The 25,635-nt window shown below is 38.0% G+C and overlaps 1 protein-coding gene across 16 annotated transcripts in view; it reads left to right on the top strand.

Moving 5' to 3' along the window:
• The window catches only part of DMD (dystrophin), a 2,092,562-nt gene that overhangs the window by 1,387,948 nt on the left and 678,979 nt on the right, over positions 1-25,635 (top strand). For all 16 annotated transcript variants that reach the window (XM_053201917.1, XM_053201921.1, XM_053201923.1 and 13 more), the window contains one exon: positions 24,210-24,311. In XM_053201917.1, coding sequence (XP_053057892.1) covers positions 24,210-24,311 — 102 coding nt within the window. The remainder of the gene's footprint in view (positions 1-24,209; positions 24,312-25,635) is intronic.

The raw sequence follows: 25,635 nt of genomic DNA, 5'->3' as shown, positions 1-25,635 counted from the left end.
GGCCTCTAGCCCATTATCAAGAGTCAATTGTCCTCAATACCATGCTTCCAGAGACTGTCATCTGGAGTGCCGGAGTTTCAGTTGGACTCACCAATGGATCCTCAGTCAGGACTGTGGTCGTTGTTCACATAATTAGGTTTTTAGAGGTTAATGTCTAATTCACTCTTAGGGAGATAATTCATATACAATGAGATTATCACATTCAAATAGTTACTCCCTTAGATAGATATGTACTAGCTCAGGATAAATAAGGTAACTAATTTAGTTGTGGGTTTTTTTGTTGTTTTTTTAAACACTTATTTGTTTTTGAGAAACAGAGAGTGACAGAGTGCGAGTGGGAGAGGGGCAGGCAGAGAAGGAGACACACAATCCAAAGCAGGCACCAGGCTTTGAACAAGCTGTCAGCACAGAGCCCGACATAGGGCTCGAACCCATTAACAGTGAGATCATGACCTGAGCCAAAGTCAGACGCTCAACCAGCTGAGCCACCCAGGCGCTGCATAGTTGTGTTTTAAGGGGGGGGTGTTGGAAAGGCAAGGAACAGAGGAGAGCACACTCACACTTTACATCTAATCCTCTTTCCTAGAAAAAAAAAAGTTTTAGCGTTTTCTATTAGTTACATAAATATATTCATGGAATATGTCCTGGAAAAAATGTGGGTAGAAGTTATTGGACAAAAAGGACAATATTCTCATTTACCATGCAACTGAACACAGGTTTATTGGAAATTAAAAACTGCCCTGAATTTAGGCTGGTTTCTAGGCAAGACTCTAAATCCAGCTCCAATAAAATCTTGAAGATTGTTGGTTTCTGGATAGGTCCATGTTTTAATGGCATTAGACATTGACCTATCTCTTGGAACACTGGGATCACAATTTTATCTTACTTTCACACCCACCTCTCAACTCCAAAAACCATTCCTTAGTTGAGGTAACGTGGAAACGGGGAGAGAAACACAAGACCCAAGTTTTGGTGCTAGTTGTGACACTTAGGTTTATGTCACTGATTAACTCACCTTTCTTAACCTGATTTTCCTCCTCATTAAAATGAAAAATTGAGTCCATTTCTCTGGGACTCTGTTAGATTAAGGTACAACTACAGTGTGAACACATTTTCCTAAAATAATAAGAAAAGATGATGAAAGTCACCTTTCTTGGTATAGCTGGAATTTTGACAAGAGCCCCTAAGAGGAATAATTAGACTGGCAAAATACACCGCCCGTTCAAAAGAAAGTGGTAGGTTGCTCCCAGAAAACCAGTCCAGAAAAGACCGCAGGTAGTCATGAGATTTTCATTGTTCACCCTACCAAACTGCCCATATAAGGAAACTGTAAACTTGAGAAGTTTCTTGAACTGAGAATTCCTAGAACATAAAATTCAAGTAGGACTAAGATTTTATCAGCTAAGAGGAAACTTTGCTTCACGGGAGAGGGGGGGGAGAGAGTGCCTTTCTTTCTCCCCTGCCAACCCAAGGAGGAAGACTCAAGAAAACCTCTACTACAATGGTCTGCAGACCATTCTGCTTATAAAACTCTCAAAATTGGGGCGCCTGGGTGGCCCAGTCAGTTGAGTGTCTGACTTTGGCTCAGGTCATGATCTCACAGTTGGTGGGTTCAAGCCCCACGTCGGGCTCTGTGCTGACAGCTCAGAGCCTGGAGCCTGCTTCAGATTCTGTGTCTCTCTGCCTTTCTGCCCCTCTCCGGCTTGTGCTCTCTCAAAAATAAATAGATGTTAAAAAAAAAAAAACCTCTCCAGATAGTTTAGAAAACTGAGTATCCTCCTGAACATTCTAAAGCTGACATCTATTTTCTCCTCTGGCATATTGTAAATATTGACATTTAAAAAGTGTTACATTACTCTTTTGAATATATCCAGTAGACTGAAATATACCGTAGCAATTTGATATCTCCCATCATCCACTTGAAAAAATATATAAAACAAGCTCATCTTTAAGTTTCATATCATTTTTATTCTTCCAATTATATTTCCATTCTACTTCCCTAAAGCATTATATTTTAATGTAATATATACTTATGCTCTAAAGCCTTTTATTAACCACTCTATCATACTTCTGTATGACAAATATATCTATGTGGATTTAAATTCAGTTTTTAAAAATAAATTTCTGTAAGTATAAGGTTCTAGGTATTTTTAAAAATCCATTAGATTAAGTTATATATATATATAGTTATTGTATAGTAAATAAAAATACCTAGTAATAATCAAATTACTTAAATATATATAACTTCTGGTAATTGTTGAACATACTCAGTAGATTTTTATTGAAAATTAATCTATTAATGAAATTGAGAGGTATGCCTTATGGTACCTTGATTAAAAGAGAATTTCAGTCACCAGTATTTTGAATTGTATTTTGATTTTTCATAAATGTGTCTTGGGCACAGTGTACCATTGGGATATATCAGAAGAGGCATACTTTTATTTTGTAAAGTTGGAAGACTGTCATTAAACAAAAAGTGGGAATGATGATTGGAATGATATGTGCACCACAGGAACAAAGCCAGGAAAATCCCTTGTAGAAGCTGAGAATTTGGAAAGTTCCATGAACACCATCTATGCCCACATATCCCTAAAAAAGTCTTTGCATACTGCAAGGGGCATATCCCAGTCTGAAGATTGCCACTCTAGGTAAGATGAATATGTTATGAGAAGGAAAGAGGAACATTTTAGCCCCTGGCTGGACACTTGTTAGGATACCAATATACCACTAGGGTGCCTGGGTGGCTCAGTCGGTTAAGCATCTGACCCTTGATATTGGCTCAGGTCCTGATCTCACGGTCATAATCTCATGGTCATGAGATTGATCCCTGCATTGGGCTCTGTGCTGAGTGTAGACACTGCTTGGGATTCTCCCTGTCTACCTCTCCCTCCACCTCTCTGCCTCTCTTTCTTACTCTCTCTCTGTAAACGTGAATAAACTTAAAAAAAAAAAAAAAAAGACACCAAACTACCATGAAGTTCATCTCACCACAGTCCATGCCTGGAGCCATTGCACAGTTCCCCACTCCAGAAATGCTCGTATCACACTGTTGACTCACACTAAGCTTAGTGGTATCTAAAATCACCAATTCTTAAAAAAATTAAATAAAATCACCAGTTCTTTTTCACATGTGCTGCTTCTAGTCAACATTTCCTCCATCCTGCCCTTGTGTCGTCTACTATTTTTGGAATTAGATGCAAGGCCATCAGCCCCTTCCCTGGCTCTGCTGATCCTGCTTATCCCCTAGGTGCCTTGAGCTTAGGTCCACTGCCTCCCATTTCTTGATCCAGTCCTGACCAAAGAAGAGTATACACAAGAAATGCACTAGCACTGGAGGCAGCATCTGTAACTACCATTACTGTTCTGTGTCTGGTTTCTGGTTCATCTCTGGTGATTTCAGCTTCTACGTTTTCACTGACACTGTCACTTTCTGCTCACAGCCTCCCCTGCCTTAGTTGTGATGGCCCTGGCCTCCCAGCATTCTCCCCCCTCACTCTGTCTCCCAAGAAAGGGAAGCTATTTTTAACCCCAAGCTACTTGAAGCCTTAATAAATTTCCTAATCCATCAATCCAGTTGATAGTAGAAATGGAAAGGAAGTGATCTTCAGGTCCTGATTCTATCATACAGTGTATTTCAATTTCTTAGTTTCTTTTCAACTTCAGATTTCATGTCTGCCTTATATAACTTCGTGTGTATTATAAAAAGAATTCTCAGCCTATATCCTGACACTGAGCCCTGTAACACATCACTAAAAACATACCTCTATTTTGACATCAATTCAAACACCAGTTTCCTTTGGCACTTGTTCAATTAGATACCCAAGTCTAACTGCTTTATTTCCTACCCAGATCATATTGTTCCATTTTGTCCACAAGCATTAATTTGGAGACTTTATCAAATGTATCAGTGATATGCACATCAACTTTATTTGCATATATCCCCGATCAACCCCTCTAGGCAGAGAAAGACATGAGGCTAGGCTAATGAAATTTCTATTCAGCCAACAAACCATTTATTAACTACAATGTCCTACTATGTTAAGGTGACTCTCATTCTTAATTTGCTTAGAAGCAGGTTGATGTATGAATGTACTGTTGGGGAGGAAACATTTTTGTCCACCCTTTAAGTTTCTTCTGGCTGGTCTAAGAATTAAATTGACACAAGACACATTAACAGGAGAAAATTAACATACATGGAATCTACATAAAAACTAGAGATGCCAAAAACATTCGGTCAAGCCAAAATACATATGCCATTCTAGACTAAAGAAAAGGGGTGAGGGCCTGGGATGTCAAAGGGACGGAAAGGAATTCACAGAAAGAATGGAAAGAATAAGTGTTTGGTAAAGACATGTTTGCTAGGCCATCCAGAAACAATGGCATATAGAGAGGACTTTGACAAAACAAGCTCGCTAGGTTCTTCCCTGCCTACCATACCTTGTTATTTATGGCAATAGTTTCTTTCCTAGAACAGTTGTTCTATCTAAACCTTTTTAGTCAGTTAGGAGAGATCAAAGTTCCTTCCTGAGCCTTTTGGGTCTTGATTGTTTTCAGCACAAAATAATCTGCCTACCAAAGAGGCACATCTTGGGGTGACAAGGAGTGCTCCCCTACAATACCTCAGTTTACAAAAAGCGATCAAGGCAGAAACATTACAAAGCAGGGTGGAAAGTATACTTACAGAATGATGTGTTGCCCAAAAGAGTGATACCCAGCCCAGCCAAGGTATTGTTTACAGCACAGCTACTAAAGTGTTGTCCCAAGACCAGCAGCATCACCTAGAAGCTTGTTAGAAATTCAAATCCTGGGGTGCCTTGGTGGCTCTGTCAGTTAACCATTCAACTCTTGATTTTGGGTCAGGTCATGATCTCGTGGTTCGTGAGGTCAAGCCCCACATTGGGCTCTTCACTGACAGTGTGAAGATTGCTTGTGATTCTCTCTTCCCCCTCTTTCTCTGTCTTTCCCCTACTCTTTCTTTCTTTCTCTCTCTTAAAATAAATAAATAAACTTAAAAAAAAAGAAATGAAGATATTTGAGCTTCTCCTTAGACCTTCAGAATCAGAATAGATGGGAGTGAACCTCGAGAACCTGTGCTATAACAAGCTTTCCAGAAGATACTTTCACTTAATATAGTTTGGGAACTCTGATCTCAAGACAGCTTCCTGGAGGATATGGTGCCTGATCTGTATCTTTAAAAGATGAGTAGAAATTGACAAAGTGAACGGTGCATGAGGGGAAGGAAAAGGATTCTAGAGAGAAGAGACACCAAGAGCAAAGATATGGAAGTGATTAATCACATGAAATGTGGGAATAAAAACAAATTTAGTGATGTTGAAGTGCAGCCTGGTTTTGGTGAGGCTTCTATGCTGCTTCAAGGAACCAGTCGATATCTTGGAGAGACGTGGGAATCACTAAAGAGAGGTAACTTGCAAACTCCCAAATTGGGGGAGTGTAGTGCTCAAAAAGGAGGGCTGGTCAGGAGCTTACTGAATTAGTTGAGGAGCAACATGATCCTGTATGACACCTTTGGACGTAGGGATAAAGAAGAGGAGATAATTTAGACAACTCTTTTTCAAGTTGTTGCTGGTGACCTATTGTTGAGTTATGAAATCCATTTAGCGAGTGAAATGAAATACAGTAAGATAGCACAGGGTATAATAGAATGTAATACAAATTATCGCATCGTTTGGCATGTGGTATGGGTAACCATTGTTTTGGAAAACTTGTTTTCATTTAGTTATCATTTTATTTTTTATTCCTCATTTTAAGAGAACCTACAGCTTCCTTTTATACAGAATAAATTAGTAGTCTGTCATAAGGTCATGCTGGGTTAATTACTCCAAAGTTGAGAATAAATTCATCCTCCCGTGGCACACTTTGAAAGTGTAAGTTATTTTATTTGTTCATTGAAAAGCTAGTGCCTTTTTGTGGTACAAAATGCAAAGCATAAAAGGGAGTAAATACTCCCTTGCTTCTCCATCTTTCAGCCACCTAGTTTCTCTCCCCGTCGGCTGGCAAGGTTATCAGTTTGTTTGATGGCACTCCAAAGATAGGATGTGAGTGTGTGTGCATTTGTGTTTGTTTTCTTCCTATTCCTATCTTCTTAAAACAAATATTGTAGGATACTGTAAATACTGTTCCTGCATCATGTTTTTTTTTCACTTAATGACATATACGGACAATTATTTTCTATATTAGCACCTTAAGAACGTTCTCATTTTTTTTCCATTTGCATACATTTGTATCCGAAGGATGCACCGTAATTTATTCAACCAACATTCCAGTAAATGAACATTTTGTTTTGTTTTGTTTTCAGGCTTTGTTCCCGCTACAAGATGACAGTGTAGCACTTTATGCTCATGTAATCTCACACATTGCAAGTATATCCATAGGATAAGTTCTTAGAAATAAAATGTCTGGGTCAAGACAACAGTTGTTATTTTAGCAAAAAATGGCCACATTGTACCTCATAGAGCCCTCCAGCTGGTAATATGAAGGAGTTTTTTCCACACACCTTTGCAACTCAGTGTGTCGTCAACCTGTATGATCTTCGCTAAGCTAGAAAAAGTTGACATGTCACTGTAATTTTAATTTGTATTCTTCTTTTGAGTGAGGATGAATTTTTTTTCAGGATCAAAGAATGTTATGGAATCCTTTATATTTTCTTTCTCATTCACCATTTGTTTCATTCATTGTCAGTTTTTTTCCTAATAAGTTGTTTGTCTTTTTCTTATGGAGACAAATACAGCCTACAACTTGAAGTAGAAACACGTTTTCTTTACAACAAGTATCCTAATGAATGTTTCTTATGACAAATAGATTCTAGCCTTAAGGTTATAACCTGAAAATATTAAAGCAAACCTTTAATTTTATGGGAATGATCTTTGCCTGCCTTAGCAAACAGTCCTGTACAGAAACTGAACATGATGACAAATTATAGAATAAACACAGATTTAATTTGGTTAAAAACTGGGAACAGGTATGTTAATATTTGCTTTCTTTTTCTGTCAATCTAACAAGTATGGAATGGCTGTGACACAATGTGTCTTTCCAGATCCCCTATGTCAACTGACTCTCATTCTTTGAAAATACTCATTAGAGGAAGAAAACTTGTAGTCTCTCCCTTCATTGCACCTTTCAGCCAAGTCTTAAATAACTATTTGGAAGCTTAAAATTTCATTCCCACATGCCTTTTTTCTTTGTGAAAACAAAACTGCACTTTTCCAATCTTCCAGACCACCCACGGAGGTTCTCCACTTGACTTGCCAGCTTTTATTAGTGTCCTAAGATATCATTGATCTAGATGGAGAGAGTTCGTTCTGAGGAGCTGGGGACTTTGTAATCTCTTTGCTCATCCTGGGCACCAGGTCCCCTCATTGCTATTTGTTTTATTCTTTGTAGTCAGACAAAGACCTCTTGACCTTGCAGGTCTCTTGACCTGCAAGAGACCCAATAGGAATTAAATGGTTCCCACTGTCATCTTCCATTCACCAGTATGATACCATCTCCTCAGAAAGCAGACCCCTCCTTTACTTGATCGTTCTACTGCTCCAAATATTTTGTCACCCTAACTCGTTTTTATATTTTCTTGAAATCATGTTTTACTGAACTACAATTGTAATTTTTGACTTACCAGTCTTGTTCTCTGTTAAAAGCAAATCTTTGTTCTGTTAAAAGCAAGTTTACATAATGGTACGTTGGAGTAGGTTGTATGAGAACATCGGAAGCAATGTTATCCTTATTTCTTAATATCCTTCAAAAGAAAGCTGTGCTCTGCATATGGATGCCATCCCTTTCTGGGTATGTGTGGAGGAGAAAGATGGGGACACTTCCATTCATTTTCAAACAACTTCTGTTGATGGGGGGTGGGAGGGAGAGAAGGGTGGGGGATGGGTATTGAGGAGGGCACCTTTTGGGATGAGCACTGGGTGTTGTATGGAAACCAGTTTGACAATACATTTCATATATTGAAAACAACAACAACAACAACAACAACAACAACAACAACAACTTCTGTTTAAGTTAATGAATGGACCACCTGGTTTACCAACTATATTGTCCGAGGGATGGCTTATTTGGCAGACAGAACACAGGGTAGAATCCATGGAAGTTAAATGAGAAAGGTTCTGAACATGGAAGTTACCACCCTTGGTGGCGGTGGGTATTGGTAGAAAATAGCAGGCTGAGATTTCAGATAATTCAGAAATGTTGTGCACTTGCAATTTAGAATACTCAAAACGGTACCATTTTTCTAATAACTTAAAAAAAAAGTAGAACCACCTTTCTTGTCTGATTCCAAAAGCTATATATCCATGAAGCTGTTTACTCATAAAGGTGTGTCATTGAAAGGTACGTGTTATATCCATAAGGTAAGTATGGAAATGAGTTAAAATTCTAGGGTTAACTTTTATCGATTCTAAATGCTAGTACACACTATCTAGGACCATGCTTCTCAAACTTTAAGGTGGGTGGAATAAGCTAAGGATCTTGTTAAAATACAGTTTCCTGGTGATACTCACACTGCCAGTCTAGGAACTAGACTTTGAAAAACATAGTCATAAATATAATAAATATGCAGGAAGAATTATATAAACGATATAAATAACTTAGGGTCATATATTCAATTACACAAATGCAACTTTATTTATTCCTCACTGATCTTCATACATTTCTCCCATGTTGAGTAGTGAGAAAAAAGGATCTCAGTCAGAAACACTTGTACCAGTCTCTTCATATGAGTTTACCAGTCTCTTGAATAAATCGCCAGTCTTTCAAACTCCCTAGCTCTCCTCTTGCTCCTCTCTAGCATGGCATCTGGATGGATAGGTGAAATAAAATTACCTGGGGTACATGACCTTCAGTCCCCCTGCAGGTCTCTGTACTCTCCTGACTCTCTGGTCTCTGCACCAATGCCCCTTGTCTGCCTGATACCTACCCTCCTGACCTCATAACTGTGAATTTGTATTTTCATCAGAAAATGCTGTGCTCTGCTCATTAAACTGTACTGGTTGCTAAAGGAGTCCTTAAATAAGTGACTTCCACTGAAGAGCACTTAGAATTCTAAATATATAATTATGACATCTCTAAAAGCAAATGTGCCTATCATTACGGGTAAGGATGACTGCCAAGAAGTTATAGCAACATAAAGCCACTCAATACCCTTTTTTTATGGGGGTGGGGGAGGATATGGACTTGTTTTTCACAGAACATTGTATCAGTTGCTGTGGGAAAAAATTTAAAAAAAGAGAACCTACGGCCATAATCTTTGTGATTTTATTTTAAAAGGAGAAGAAAAGATAAACACAGGGAAGGAGAAAAATCATTTAGCACCAAAAATAACGCTTTCAGGAATACTTATTTTAAATAAAGCTGTTTTACTATTCAATTTCCATCCCATAAGTTTATAGAAACTTCTGCTCATATTTGAGAGTCAAAAAAAATTACCAGAATGATTGGTGGAAATTAATTTAGAGCTGAACGTTTCTGATGAAATTCTGTAACATTCTCAAAATAGAGTTTTAAGGAATACTTGAAATATTCAAATTCAGAGTAAAGTTAGATGGTGGTAATGGGGAAATACATCACAAGTCACATGATTCTTCCCATTGAACATGTAAGCAAATTTTGTGCACTAGGCTTGCTTAGAAACGCCATAGTGATATTTTTTCTTAACTATGCACTTCTCTACATTAAGATTTCACTGATATTAAATTATATGGCATTGAAAATAAGAGTGTATTATAAATCTAATTAACAGGTATAATTCTACGTTGTAAAAGTCCTCCTATCACCTAATAGACAAAGTTAGGTGATGTTACTACTGTAGTTAGCTGTAGTTGACTTAGAAATCACCTTTGTATTCCAAATACTTCCAAATTGCCACATACCTGCTGTTCTTGTCATACCTTTCTCTCACTCTTTCTGGCTCTCCCTTGAGGGCAGTGATGTGTCTGGGCTCAATCATTCATATATAGGAAATATATATATATTTATATATATTTTGTAATATAATATAATATGATATAATATATATTTTATAATATATATTATATATGTATTATGGAATATATGTATATATAATATATATGGAATATATGTATATATAATATGAATAGCACATGGAATTATATATATTATGAAAGATACTAAATCCTCGGATATGTATCAGATCTGTGTTTTGAAAAACAGACACATTAGTTGTACATTAACCACTTAAATTATCACCCATTGTAAATGTATTTACGTTGCTATGTCATTTCAGTGATTTCAATAAACAGATCAATATATTAAAAACTTAGAGATGGCATATATAATACTTCTGAAGCCATAGCTTCCAACTTCTGAATACCTCGTTACCTCCTCTGGACATAATGAATATTCAGCAATTACTGATCCTAAGAAGGCACAAAGTATATAGTCAATAAAAGCACCCATAATTCTTTAACTTATAGTGTTTTAATAATAGTTTTAATCATTTAAGTTTTTTTAATGTTTATTTATTTTTGAAGGTGGGCGATGGCAGCGAGGGAGGGAGACACAGAATCTGAAGCAGACTCTAGGCTCTGACTTCACAGCACAGATCCTGATGCAGGGCTCAAACTCATGAACTTTGAGATCATGACCTGAGCCGAAGTCAGACGCTTAACCGACTAAGCCACCCAGGCATCCCATTAGTCATTTTAATTTTAAGGTTAACTCAAACTGCATTTATAATAACTGGTTATGTAGCATGCTGGTCATTATAATGATACTGATTTTCTTAAAATTAATAACCATTAAACATTCAAAAGGCAAAAAATATGGTAGCACTCACTAGAATGTATAGGATACAACAAAAATTCTACTTATTGACCTATGAAATCACAAAACCATGTGGGCATACTACTGATTTTCAAGATTGATTTGAGAAAACTTCTGTGAATAACATGTAGAGAAAATGTGGATAGATAGGCATCTCTGTCTTTTAAATTATCTGATGAAGTAGGTGATAAGGAACACAAAATTAATAACTCATGCTAACGTTTATTACAATATATCTTCTAGTATTAGCATAGTAATAAGTATTAGTGGATCTCAAAAGTAAGCAGATGTTATCTGAGATATTATACTGTGTGTGCCATTATAGCTGAAGTAAGATTTATTAAAGACAGTATTATCTCTATTATCTTTAATATCTTCAGTGGTTCAGTTATGAATAGAAGCATTAACATTGCTCATGACTAAGTGAGATGAAATTTTGGACACCATACAAAATAACAATCATTTAAAGTAGATTTAGAAAAGAGAAGTGACCAGTTAAAGGTATTTGTGATTTGAATAAGAACAAAACCATCAATAGGGTTATAAGATTAGAAATGAATGATCATTAGGTTGTTTCTAGTTTTTTACTAATGTAAACAAAGCCGAAAGAACATTGTTTGCCGGTCTCCTCATGAACCCATGTGACAATACCTAGAAGTAGAACTGCTTTATTACATATTGTAAATTGCTTTCCACCAGCAGCAGGAAATGACATGAATTTAGTATTTGAATTTGCATGTCCCTGGTGAAACAACTTTTCATGTTTGTTGGTCATTCAGATTTTTCCTTCTGTGAGTTGACTCTTCAAATACTTTGCCCACTTTTCAATCGGGTTGTTTGCTTTCTCTTAGAAATTAATATGAGTTCTCTGTATATTCGGGATTCGAACAGTTATGTGCATCTGAAATACAGGTTCACAATTCCTCATCCAAAACCTTATCGTTGACTTTGTAGGAGACCGATGAAAATGTTCACCTAGAGTGCTAGAGGTCATGTTTGGCAGGCTGAACGTAAACCTGGGACTCAAGATGAAAACTGACATGTTGTGTGAACCAAAGAAGGGGCTTTATTCCGTCATGGGTTTCTTTCCTTGATTTCAGAAACCCTCCTGTTTGCTTTGTTTTTCATACATGTTTAAGGAAAGGCTATTCCTAAGAGAAACCTCAGACTTTCTTGTTGATATTTTTTTAAACCCAAGTTTAATTCAGTTATCCTTTTGATTGCTTGTGCTTATGGAAGAATTTAGAAAGAGCTGTTTTAGATAATAACTCTAATTTTGGTATAGCACTTAGTAGTAAAAAAAAAAAACAACAAAGCATCTTTAATTTTATTTGAAGTGCGTCAATCATGAAGTCAGAGTTGAATTAGTTTTTTCTTTTTTAATGTTCTTTTTTATTACTGAAATGTGGTTGACCTACAATATTGTATTAGTTTCAGGTGTACTGAATTACTCTTTGCTTTTATTGAAAATTACCCTAACTGCTATTATATATATATATATTTTTTTTTTTTTTTGAGAGAGAGAGAGAGAGAGAGAGAGCGAGCACGGGTGGAGGAGGGGCAGAGAGAGAGATTGAGAGAGAGAATCCCAAGCAGGCTCAGCGCTGTCAGCACAGAGCCCAGTGCAGGGTTTGATCCCACACACCGTGAGATCGTGGCCTGAGCCAAAAGCAAGAGTCAAATGCTAACTGACTGAGCCACCCAGGTGCCCCTATTTTATATTTTAAAAAGCAAGTCCTGGTGTTGAATAATACTTACATTGAGAAAACTATCCAGACTTCAAGACCTATGTCCAGTGACCACGTGGATAGTAATTTAGCATTGTGCTATATCAGTTTAAAATAATGCAGGTATTATGGCCAAGGTGAATGTGAAATGCAAGGTCTCATATGCCTCTGTATTCCATAGAATCCACCGTGTTCCTTGATCCATGTGGGTATTTGAAGGAGTATTCCTAGGAATAATTCAGCCAGAAACTGAAACCTACACTTTTAGAGTTCATCCAAACCGCATTCAAATGTGGTTTCAAAGTCATAGTGTGAATACTAGTGCATCTGAACAAATACGTATAAAAGATGCCATTACAGACAGCATTCCATACGAGAAAGAGGAGAGAAAGGACACTTACATTAAATCACACTATTTCATGTACTCCAGGGGAGTTTGTCAATGTCTGGAGATTTTTTGGTTCTCACGTCTGGAAGAGCTGGGAGTGCTCCTGGCGTCTTGTGAATCGGGACCAGGGATGCCGTAAAACATCCTATAATAGAAGGGCAGCTCCCTACAACAAATAACTATTCAGGCCAAAATGTCAGTAGTGCTGAGGTTGGAAAACCCTAATTTAAACCAAAATCATACATTAGTCAAAAATATTTTGTTCTGGTTCCAAACCCTGTGATTTTGCAAAGAAAATCTAACTGTATATATGGATTATACTTAAATTCAGGGAACATATAGTATCATAATTAAGTATTCAGGACATGGGTCAGACAGACCAGGGTTCAAATCTTATATCTACCATTTGTTAGCCTGCGCCTTAGGCAAGTATCCTCACCTCTTGTGACTCTGTTTTTTTTTTTTTTTTATCTGAATAAATGACAGTAATGTGTGGTGAAAGGCTCTGCGGTGGAGATTGAGTGAGATTAATTAGGATGATTTATGTTAAGTGCAGAGCGCAATGTTTGTACTTAGTAAATTCTCAATAAATGTTAGCAGTTAGTATTACCTTTGCACATACTAAATCATTTGATCCTGACCTACTATGAATATCCCAGTCACATGCCATATTTCACTGCTTCGAACACACCATTGATTAGAATATGTACCATTATTTTATCTGTCACTAAGAAAGAGGTGCTGTCAGTTAGACTATGACGCACCATCATTTATCAAATGTGTCTCAATTTGAGAGCAGTTAATTTGTGACAATAAAATGCGGGTCCTAGACATGAGTATTATAAAGCCCATCAGTGAGTCTTGCTGGTTGCAACTGAATGCGGTTACTGTTAGCCACATTCAGCTTCAAATTCACTTCACAAGGAACAGGAACAGAGAAACAGCCCCCCAGAAAGGCAGGATCAGGATTACAATTCACAGCAGTTTGTGCAGCTTTCACAGAGCTTTCCAAGAGGTGTTTTTGTTTTTTTTTTTTTTTTTTGTCTTTTTCTTTTTTGCAGCCTCTGCCCACTCCCAGATGACAGATCAGGTGTAAAGAAAGGAGACGCACAGGGAGCTGCTGGGTCAACTCTGACCTAGAAGTTTAATGTGCCCCAGGAGCCAATGTCTTATGACATAGATAGAGTTTCCAAGATCCATGAACGGTACATTTTCAGTTATAAGAGTCACTCGGCTTAGGGGATCCCCAAAAGTATGGCTTTCCGGTAGACATTGGTAGTTCAAAAGTAGAATCCTAAGCCAGGTGTAATTTACCTGCTTCCACGTAGAAATTTACAAGCTTCCACATAAAAAACAGCTAGAAAGTTCTTCAAAGGTCAACTTTTCATGCACAGGGGCAAAATGCTCTGTAATCCTATCTATAGTTCTAACTCATTTTATAACTCAGGATACTAAAACTCAGGGAATTTAAGTGACTTGCCCCAACTCATGAATCACAAAGCCTAGAACCCAGATGATCTCGTCCCTGATCTGATTCCTTCCAACAACCCTGTAGTACAATACACTAAAGCAGGAGTCAGCAAGCGATAGTGCAATGGACACATTCAGTCCACCACCTGTTTTTGTACACAAAGTGTTATTGGAACACGATCATGCTCATTTGTTTACATTACCTATGTTTGCTTTCACGCTGCACTGGCAGAATTCAGGTAGGACAGGCACCATATGGCCTGGGAAGCCTAAGTATTTACTGTCTGGCCCCTTCTAGAAAATGTTTGTTGAGCCCTGCTCCAAAGTATAACTGTAAATTGTTTGACTATCTCTATGAGTCTGTATGAGGAGATAAAAGGCAAAATATGTTTCTCATGTTTTATCTTTAAAAATAACTACCCATATAATTTTTCTGTGCACCTGAAGGTTTTTAGAGTCGCAAATCCCAAACCTAACCATTTCTCTACATCAGTGGTTGGCTAACTTTTTTCTCTAAGGGATCAGATAGCCAAGGTTTTAGAATATTTTGGGATTTATGGGCCATATGGTGTCTGTTGAAAATAATCAACTCATGCCAGGATCAGAACTTATATAGCTGGGCCTAAGAGCCCACAGTCTTTACCACTAAGGACTTTGGAACCTGGTAAAACCCGGGGAGTGCCACTCTCAAGAAATGAGTCTGGTTAAAGTACTGCTTTAACCAGATCAGAGAGATTTAGTCCTCATTTTAAAACTGTATGTGTAAAGATTTTCAGAATAAGTGTATCGGGTTTCCACAAACAAGTACTTCCTTCCAAGCAATGTGGCTTTAACTAACTCCCTTGGAAATTTGCTTGGAAACTATGGTCTCTTTTCTCCATCCCTTTGGTTTAATCTTAACACAGCAGTCAGAATGATATGTTAAAAAATATGTCCGATCACATCACTCCTCTACTGAAGACCCTCCTATGTTTCCTAATCTCCCACAGAGTAAGTGCCAAAGTCCTCATGCAGTTGCCCTGCAGGGCCTTATCCTTCCCAGCCTCTCAGGCCTCTGTCCTGCTCCTCTCCCCTTGCTTCCTCGGCTCCACTCACCCAGGCTCCCTTATTTTTTTGTTGAACAGGCCAGACACATTGCCACCCCAGGGCCTTTGCACTCGCCGTTTCCTCTGTGTGGATTGTGCTTCCCTGAGGGAGCCGCTCGATTTCTTCTTTCACTTCTAACTCATATTTATTCAAATAATCACCTTCTCAGTGAGGTTTTCCCTGGAAGCAGTTTCTCAGATACCCCCCTCCCATCCTTCCTTACCCCACACAGACATCTATCTCCACTTAAAGTTTTGGTTTTTTTTCCTCTTTAGCGCTTTTTACCGTCTGATGGGCCATAATTTGTATTTTATTGTCCACCATCCCCATTAGAAGACAAGCCTCACGTGAACAGGAAAATAGTGTCTGTTTTAGTGACTGTTAAATATCCACTGCTTAAGCTATTTATAACAAAATAGGTGTTCGAAGATTCAGTAAATATTTACTGAATGAATTAACACGTTAGGGATTTGTGGGTAAGATTTCTTTTGTCAGAATAAGTCTTCCCAAAAGACTCTGAAACCCCTTCGTCCTGAGTGGAGGGCTTCTGGATGTCAGTCTTATTACTTGATGGTCACACCTATCTCTACTCTTTTATTGGCCTTGAACGTTCCACGTATGTACCTTGGTAGATTATATCTTCTTAGTTTCATAACGTTCGGCACTTTGAAAAATCAATACTGCATCATACTTTGTATATTTGGACAGATTATTTTTGAAATCCATAAATCTCTAAACCAGAAAAACAAGGCTCCCTTTGGTGGGCTGCCCTTGATTAGCTCAGAATGGAAAGAGAGAACCTGTCATTCTTTGTCAATCAGCTTGGCACGTGCTTGACAGCCGCGTTGCTGTGGTCTAGCAAACCTAATTGTAGATAAATAAAAGAACAGTCACCCAGTACGAGGGGAAAGAGAAAGAAAGGCAACTGCCCAATGTTGTGTTTTTCTATCCATCAGCCTTCATCTGTCAGAGTCTGCCTGACAATCTAGGCCGGAGAAGTCAGGCTCTAACACAATATTGATTCCATTTCATTTTTCGTTTCTTGCTATCCTTTTTAGCAAACAGTTTGTATGTGGAATGAGAGATGGTGCAGTCGAAATATATGACCAGGGTACATTTATTTTAAAGGCTTACTTTGGTTTTTCATCCCAAGAACCCATATACTGTTTGTTTGTTTGTCTGTTTCACCATACTGTTGTAATTGTTAGCTCTTGCTGCAGTAACAAATAGCCCCCAAATCTCAGTGTTTTGTGACAACAAACATTTATTACTCACTCACGGGTCTGAGGAATAGCTGCATATTTACTCCACACTATGGATCACATTCAGGTTTTCTCATTATGAACTTTAGATCTGCTCCAAATGTCTTCTTATTACGAAACCCAGGCTGGAAATACCAACTCTTATATGATGCAGTATTCTTTCATGGTAGAGGACAGGAACTAGGGGTACTACTTAATCTTGAATTGTCTTTAAAGACTCAGATCGGAGCTGTCATACAGTCTCTTTTGGTCATAGTTCATTGATTGGAGTAAGGCACATGGTAAAGACCAAAGTCAATGGGGAGGAAAACGTATTCACTGGCAGAGGAGCCATGTTTACAGAGGCAATGGATAATAATGAAGTAATAAACCGATCATGGTATTCAGAAACATCTTAGAATTTTGTTGATCCCCCGAATGCATTTTTTTTTTACATTTTCACTTCTCTGAAATTGAGATGTATCTCATAGTAGAATCTACAAAGTGTAATTTTTTAGCTTTTGTAGCAGTTTATAAAGTAACAGTGGTCCTTAGAATCCATGATATCTTAGAGTTGATAGAAAACTTGTCGATTGTGAGGATTCACAAAAATAGCCAAATGGCAGGAAATGCTCTTTATAAATTAGAAAACTAAGGGAATGGTTACTTAAGTTTGCTAAGGAAAAACTTGTCATTTTTCTCTTGAGTTTCTTTTTTCTTCACAAGCGGCATACATGTCTCATTCATACCAGCTTATGTGAATTAAAAGCCATGCATTAGTAGTAGATCTTATCCATCTATTCATATATTCATATACATTCATTTTTAGAACATCAATTCAAACGCAAAGTGTAATTCCCTTATTTAAAACCCTTTTGTGGGTTCTCCACTAAGCTTCTGAGGGTAGCATAAGAGATGCTTCTTTCCTCTGGCTCTTGCCTTCTACTCCCGTACCATTTCTTTCCACTCCTCCACATGGGATCACCATGCTGCCTCTGGTTCCTGTCTTTGCATATCCCAGATTCCTTCTTGCAAGTGCTTTATACCATCCATCCTTTTGTCACACAGGTGCGTGCACTGTCTCGCTTCCAAGCCTTTGCTACAGCCCTTTTTCCCCTGTGAGGCCTGCCCCTACCCTCTTGTTGCCCCTTGAGCACAGAACTCACCAGTTCCTTCTCTGTGCCCCAGTGTAAATTGCACTTTGCTGGCTCTTATGCCTGTTGCATTCTAAATTTCATATGTGATTGTCTTTGTCTTTCACAAGGGACTACCTCATGCCTCGTAGTATTCACGCTTCATAGCCAAGACTTTGAAATATAGTAAATATTCAATAATGTTCGTCAAATGAACAAATAATGAATGAATGTTGGAATATATGTGAAAAGGCTGTGTATATCCTCCTTATATTGTGATTATATATATGTGTATATATCAATATACCAATCATACATACATATACACATATTCACACATTCTAAGCTTAACACTAGGTAAAATGATGGAGACACAATTAAAAATAAAAACATAAAACAAGGAAAAATGTCTTTCTGTTATACTTTCCTTAGAGCTAAATTTCCAGTTAAAAAAACAGAGCAAGTGCACATAACCATCTTAATATTAAATTAGAAATATAGTATTAAATGAATCAACTTGTAGGAAATGTAGGCATGCATTAATTTGCATTGGAATAGCTACTTTCACCCTCACAGGTGTTGTTTGTCTTTTTTCTTCACTAACCTTTGATTCGCTGCTTGTCAAACCAACAACTCCCAGTAATAGTAATATAGTTTCCTATGGAATAACTAAGACTGAAAATGCTTAGAAAGTCACTCCATTTGGAAAACTCATCAGGGCTGGATTTCAGAATACACCATGATCTTGTCCTAGTGACTATTAAGGAAGGATTACTCCCTATTCTCTAATCAATACAGATTATTTTCTTAAAATTATGTGTGAGATTGTAGTGAACCGCCAATACTGTGAAATGATGAAAATAAAACTCTGGTCACATCATAAGGGCCTTAACTCCTGGTTAAGAATAAGGCAGGGGAGAAAACCTAAATGGAAAGGTAAGGTGCTATTATTAGAGGTGACGTTATGGGGTTTGGGGTTTTTTGGGTTGTTTTTTTTTTTTGGTGGAAAATCTATGCAGACTTTCTTGTCTGAATGTTCTTTCAAGTCGAACACTTTCTACTTAGAAAAACTGGCCGCTATAATTAGCTATGTTTCCATTTTAGTGGTGACCTCCTTCACCTTACCTTAAATCATACAAAGATGTAAGGCCATTTGTGAGATAAAAGGTTTACTCAAACCAATTCTCTGACCTGGATATCATCAGTTTGGCAATCATAAATCCACAAAGAGACATCCTTGGTGTGATTTTTTAAAGGCTGTGTAAGAATTTATTTCTTTTCTATGGAAAGAGACCAGATTTTCTCTCATGCCCTGGAAGGATGTTGCAAAATGTATTAGAGTTAAAGAGGAAGAGAAAAAAAAATAACATGGGATTAAGAAATATGGCTACCAATTTTAGCACACGCACACACACACACACACACACACTACATACAAAAGAGTAAGGGGTATAGTGGACGTTTAGTGGTAGTCGTTTCCTGGTTGTCGTCTCAACTCTGCCTTTTGCAAACTATGTAGTTTCAGAAAATTGACCCAGTCTCGCTCAGTTTCAGCGCCTGTAAAATTAGATAATACCTTCTTGTAGTATTGTTAAGTGGAAGGGAAAAACTATATGAAACACCCAGTGTTTGACACATAGTAAACTGTTAGCAGCTCTGGTTTATAAATATTGTTATAGCAGTTAATATCATTATAGCAGTTGCTTGACATTTTCAGCACAGCAAAGGATTTTAGCAGCGTTTTTTTACTTTTGCGGAGTCCTATGCTTCGGCTGGGATTTGTTTGCTTTGCTCTGCTTTCCATTTTTCCGTTTCAAGCTTTAAAATGTAGATATCAAAATGTTTTAGTTTAATTCACTTATACTTCCATTTTTCAAGATGATTTTCAGCTTCTTATAGTGTATATTTCTGATACTAACTGAAGAAAAATATACTAAAGAATATTTTAAGTGAATTTAATTGGATTTAGTATAGTTGACCCTTCCAGCAATAATATTTGACCCTGAATAACGGACCTACCTTTTCACTAGTAAATTCACACTGCATATAAATGTCGTGAGGGAAAGTGTAGAGTTTTATTTTCAAAATGCTCTTTCTGAAGGGACTTATCAAAGGTGCGTGTGATTAGAGATCACGCTTTCCAAAACATTGCCAAGACATAACAGCAAAGAATTGAGAGCTGCCCATGATTCTTTCCCCATTGCTCTGTGTCTCTAGGACCAAGGGTACATCTCATCCAAGTGCTTAAACTCTTCATTATTTCATCGAAGGACGAAGAGATGACATTAGTGATGAGAGAAGGACATGCTAATAGGAAACATTTCTATAAAGGGAAATGATGTGACTTTGCAGTGCTCATTCATCAGAGGACTAAATCTGGGGCTAACTCGCTGGCCTGAAGAGGGGCTATCTTACCTCCTGCGGGTGCAAAACAGGGACATTTCACAAGGCAGGCCAACTTTTCCTCAGTCCATCTAGCAAGCGCTGGCTTCACATTCAGCTCTAAAGTAGTATCTGGGTGGCCTTAATGTCAGCCTTGCCGCTCTTTCTGTTCATTTGCCAATGAAAATTTTATGAATTAAAACGTGTTTGGTGCCGAAGGGAATTCCTTGTAATATAAAAGGCAGTCTCGTAACTCGATTTGCCCGTGCCTCCTGAAGAGTAGCCTCAATGCTTTGTGATCTTTGGAACGATTTATTTGGGGTCGAAGAAGAGGAGCGGGGAGAGAAAGATGGTAGTGTCCATCATTTGGCTGCAGGCCCAAACCATTGGTAAAATTATTGACTACCTGTGATCATTTTCTGAAGGTCTCGAATTTATACTGGATGCACTTATAAACAGGGTTTCTTTGAGGTTTATTTTTATTTTTATTTTACCTTTTTTAATGTGAAATTTATTGTCAAATTGGTCTCCATACAACACGCAGTGCTCGTCCTAATAGGTGCCCTCCTCCATGCCCATCACCCACTTTCCCCTCTCCCCCACCCCCCCATCAACCCTCAGTTTCTTCGAGTCTCTTATGGTTTGCCTCCCTCCCTCTCTACCTTTTTTTTCTTCCCCTCCCCCTTGGTCTTCTGTTAAGTTTCTCAGGGTCCACATAGGTGTGAAAACATATGGCACTTACAACAATAGCCAAATTAGGGAAACAGTCTAAATATCCATCAACTGATGAATGGGTAAAGAAATTGTGGTTTATATACACAATGGAATACTATGTGGCAATGAGAAAGAATGAAATCTGGCCTTTCGTAGCAACGTGGATGGAACTGGAGACTGTTATTCTCAGTGAAATAAGTTGTACGGAGAAAGACAGATACTTATAAACAGTTTTAAAGGAAGAAATGCCCAATTCTGACAAAGTATGCTCTGAATTTGGACTTGTTACAAGTTTGCAAGATTGTTTTAACGTTTTTTTATCGTTAGAAAGTTCTGTTTTTTTCTTGAGACTTAAGTTTCTTTTTTTTAATATGAAATTTATTGTCAAATTGGTTTCCATACAACACCCAGTGCTCATCCCTCAATACCCATCACCCACCCACCCATCCCTCCCACCCCTCCATCAACCTTCAGTTTATTCTCAGTTTTTAAGAATCTACGGTTTGCCTCCTTCCCTCTCTAACTTTTTTCCCCCTTCCCCTCCCCCATGGTCTTCTGTTAAGTTTCTCAGGATCCACATAGGAGTGAAAACATACGGTATCTGTCTTTCTCTGTATGACTTATTTCACTTAGCATAACACCCTCCACTTGCTTGCACGTTGCTACAAAAGGCCATAGTTCATTCTTTCTCATTGCCAAGTAGTATTCCATTGTGTATATAAACCACAATTTCTTTACCCATTCATCACTTGATGGACATTCAGGCTCTTTCCATAGTTTGGCTATTGTTGAAAGTGCTGCTTTAAACATTGGGGTACACGTGCCCCTATGCATCAGCACTCCTGTATCCCTTGGGTAAATTCCTAGCAGTGCTATTGCTGGGTCATAGGGTAGATCTATTTTTAATTTTCTGAGGAACCTCCACACTGTTTTCCAGAGACACTGTACCAGTTTGCATTCCCACCAACAGTGCAAGAGGGTTCCCCTTTCTCCACATCCTCGCCAGCATCTATAGTCTTTTGATTTGTTCATTTTAGCCACTCTGACCAGCGTGAGGTGATATCTCAGTGTGGTTTTGATTTGTATTTCCCTGATGAGGAGTGACCTTGAGCATCTTTTCATGCGCCTGTTGGCCGTCCGGATGTCTGCTTTAGAAAAGTATCTATTCATGTCTTCTGCCCATTTCTTCACTGGATTATTTGTTTTTCGGGTGTGGAGTTTGGTGAGTTCTTTATAGAATTTGGATACTAGCCCTTCGTCTGATATGTCATTTCCAAATATCTTTTCCCATTCCATTGGTTGCCTTTTAGTTTCGTTGTTTCCTTTGCAGTGCATAAGCTTTTTATCTTCATGAGGTCCCAATAGTTCATTTTTGCTTTGAATTCCCTTACCTTTGGAGATGTGTCAAGTAAGAAATTAGTGTGGCTGAGGTTAGAGAGGTTTTTTCCTGCTTCTTCCTCTAGGGTTTTGATGGTTTCCTGTTTCACATTCAGGTCCTTCATCCATTTTGAGTTTATTGTTGTGTATGGTGTAAGAAAGTGGTCTAGTTTCATTCTTCTGCATGTTACTGTCCAGTTCTATCAGCACCATTTGTTAAAGAGACTGTCTTTTTTCCATTGGATACTCTTTTCTGCTTTGTCAAAGATTAGTTGGCCATACATTTGTGGGTTCAATTCTGGAGTCTCTATTCTATTCCACTGGTCTATGTGTCTGTTTTTGTGCCAATACCATGCTGTCTTGATGATTACAGCTTTGTAGTAGAGGTTGAAGTCTGGGATTGTGATGCCTCCTGCTTTGGTCTTCTTCAATATTACTTTGGCTATTCAGGGTCTTTTTTGGTTCCATTCAAATTTTAGGATTGCTTGTTCTAGCTTTGAGAAGAATGCTGGTGCAATTTTGATTGGGATTACATTGAATGTGTAGATTGCTTTGGGTAGTATTGACATTTTAACAGTATTTATTCTTCTAATCCATGAGCATGGAATGTTGTTCCATTTTTGTCATAAGAAAGTTCTTGTAAGGTTTTATTTCTTCTATAATTATTGTTCCTGTAGGTGGTGTGCATGTGTGTGTGTGTGTGTGTGTGTGTAAGTATGTGTGTTGCACACATACCCGTTAATGCACGGGGTTAGTCTTAATGTCCACCTTCCACTGGTATTTATTATAATAAGAACCAAAGAAATAATCCTTTTCAAGAGGGTGTGCTAAACACCCATACATGGCAAGACACCATCCTGTGCCATATAAGTTACAGTAATTTGGATTCAGAGGACCCCCTGTTCTGATGGGCTGAGAGAAAAAGATACAAACAGAGTATATAAAGGAAGCAATGACATGAAGACACGTACACACAGCAGTGCTGGGAGGCGACAGGGTAGGAGAGGGAGGAAGGGAGATATGGGTTAATCAGGAGTTGCTATCTGGGGAAGATTGCCCAGGCCCTGACTGACGCCTGACATTGATTAATCGATATTCCATCCTGGTGTTTAACAAGTGTTCCATCCAAAAAGTCTTCTGTAATATTTAACTTCACTTCCTTCAGCTTCAATTTATGCACATTTCTTTTGTTCTCTCTTCAAGCGAGCTAGACAGCGGCCAATAACAAAACACTTTATATTCATATCTAAAGAGGTTTTTGTTTGTTTGGTCCTTCTTCAGTCTTCTCTAGATTAAGGGAAACAAACAAGTTTTTTTTTAATAATTAAATCATCCCTCAAAAGGCCTTTTTAATTTGACTGCTTAATAATTAATAAGCCTTGACATTGAGCTTTAAGTGTTTACTCTTTGGAAAGAAACTTAATCTTGACAGTGATGTGGGAAGAATTATTTGGTTTTATTTTGAAACGAAATTTTGGGTCCAAAGCCCAAGAGAATCCTGTTAAAATAAGGAGTCTGCAAAGTAAAATGAACATTAGGATTACGGAGATTACTGAAGTTAACAATAGCACTTATCCATGTTAATCGTATTCATAAATCATATTTCTCATTGCATTCGAGTGATTTTGAAAACCAAAGCTACTGTCTGTGTTTCTATTGAATAGTATTAGGATATGATTCGAGAAGATTTCAGATAAATATTTTCAATGTTAGTACATTTCCCAAAGGCCTCTCTTTCTTTCCTCGGCGCTAAAGCTACCTTTGTGTGCCCCCATGTACCATGCAGAAATTGGTCTGCAATACATGTGGAGTCTCCAAGGGTATATTTAAATTTAGTAATTTTATTGCTAACTGTGAAGTTCATCTGCACTGTATGTGTTCTTTTCCCCAGGAAATTGAAGTAGCAGTTCAAGCTAAACAGCCGGATGTGGAAGGGATTTTGTCTAAAGGGCAGCATTTGTACAAGGAAAAACCAGCCGCTGAGCCAGTGAAGGTAATGAAGCGATATCCATTACCTCATAATGGGTTATGCTTCCCCTGTTGTACATTTGCCACTGACGTGGTCTATTTATAATCAATGAAATAACTTGTAAAGAAATATCGCCCATGCCGCAACAGCAGAGGCTGAGCTGTCTTTTTGATCAACATATCCTATTTATATATTGTGATCTTAAGGCTATTAACGAGTCATTGCGTTAAAGGACTCATTTCTGTCCCGGTGTGCTGCCATCCATACAGAAAGTAGTCCCACCTTCAAGGTAGATTAAATTCTTTAGGCTTTATTGCTTTGCTTGCCAGCCTTGATGCTTTTCATATTGTTTGGCTTAATTCAAATCAAGCTACTGCATCATACTGTCTGTCTCCACCAGCTGTAAAGAATCACAATATGGTCCATGACCTTTCTTTTCTCTGTTACACTCTTTTCGTATGAAAGAGGAAAATTGGCATTTGGGCTTTAGTACTTTATTGGGTCAAGAATCTTTAGTGAAATGTCATGTAATTGCTTCTCTCTTTGGTAAAAAACAGGCCTGGGAGAAAGCTTTCTACTTCTTTCCTTTCCTCACGTACGTTTTGAAGTCTAGGACGCATTTATTCGCAGGCTATTACGTGAGGAGAGAAATGGAAAGCCAAAAACAATGGCTAATCAATGGCTTCCATTTGCAAATGAGAGTCCAGTGATAAATAGACGGTAGGTATAGGTTACCTTATTTTCTCTACCTGACCAAAATTACAATGGCTCCCATTATGATGAAGGTTCCTGAGAGCCTGTAATGGTGGCTATTTATCGATCAGTCCTGGTTTCTCTAGCTAACATTGCAGGCTGAGATTCAGTGAGCCTCACCCTCATGTTTAAAACTGCTCTAAAGCAGTGCAGGTCAATAACCTCATTATACAGAACTAGTTTGTCCTTGCAAACAACATTACCATGACTTAGACTCTGTCTCTAAGGTCACCGCTTCTGTGTGGCCCAAGCTTCATTTCTAAAAATTGTTTGTTTTTCTTACAGTTTACAAGGGCCTTTTCCTTAGGTAAATGTAAAGTTTTAGCTGAAACATATGTCCAATCACCAGATACTAAAAGGCACAGATTTGTGTGTAGATACCGATAGACATTTATTCAGGAATACATTGTCACCATTCCTTACATCCAAAACAATAATAATAATTTGCATCCAATTCCAAGCCTGGTATGACAGTATTCACGAGGTAACACTGTGTCCAGTATTTAGAATGGAGAGCTGGTGAAGGCCCCGAAAGCAGCAAATTTCCAGTGTTTCTGCTGGAAATGTACACTCTCCAGAAAGCCACTCCCTAAGC

This window comes from Acinonyx jubatus, chromosome X (assembly GCF_027475565.1).
Source record: "Acinonyx jubatus isolate Ajub_Pintada_27869175 chromosome X, VMU_Ajub_asm_v1.0, whole genome shotgun sequence".
In the NCBI taxonomy this organism is placed as follows: domain Eukaryota; kingdom Metazoa; phylum Chordata; class Mammalia; order Carnivora; family Felidae; genus Acinonyx; species Acinonyx jubatus.
The sequence above is the reverse complement of the archived record's forward strand: the minus strand, read 5'-3'. Positions and strand labels throughout refer to the sequence as shown.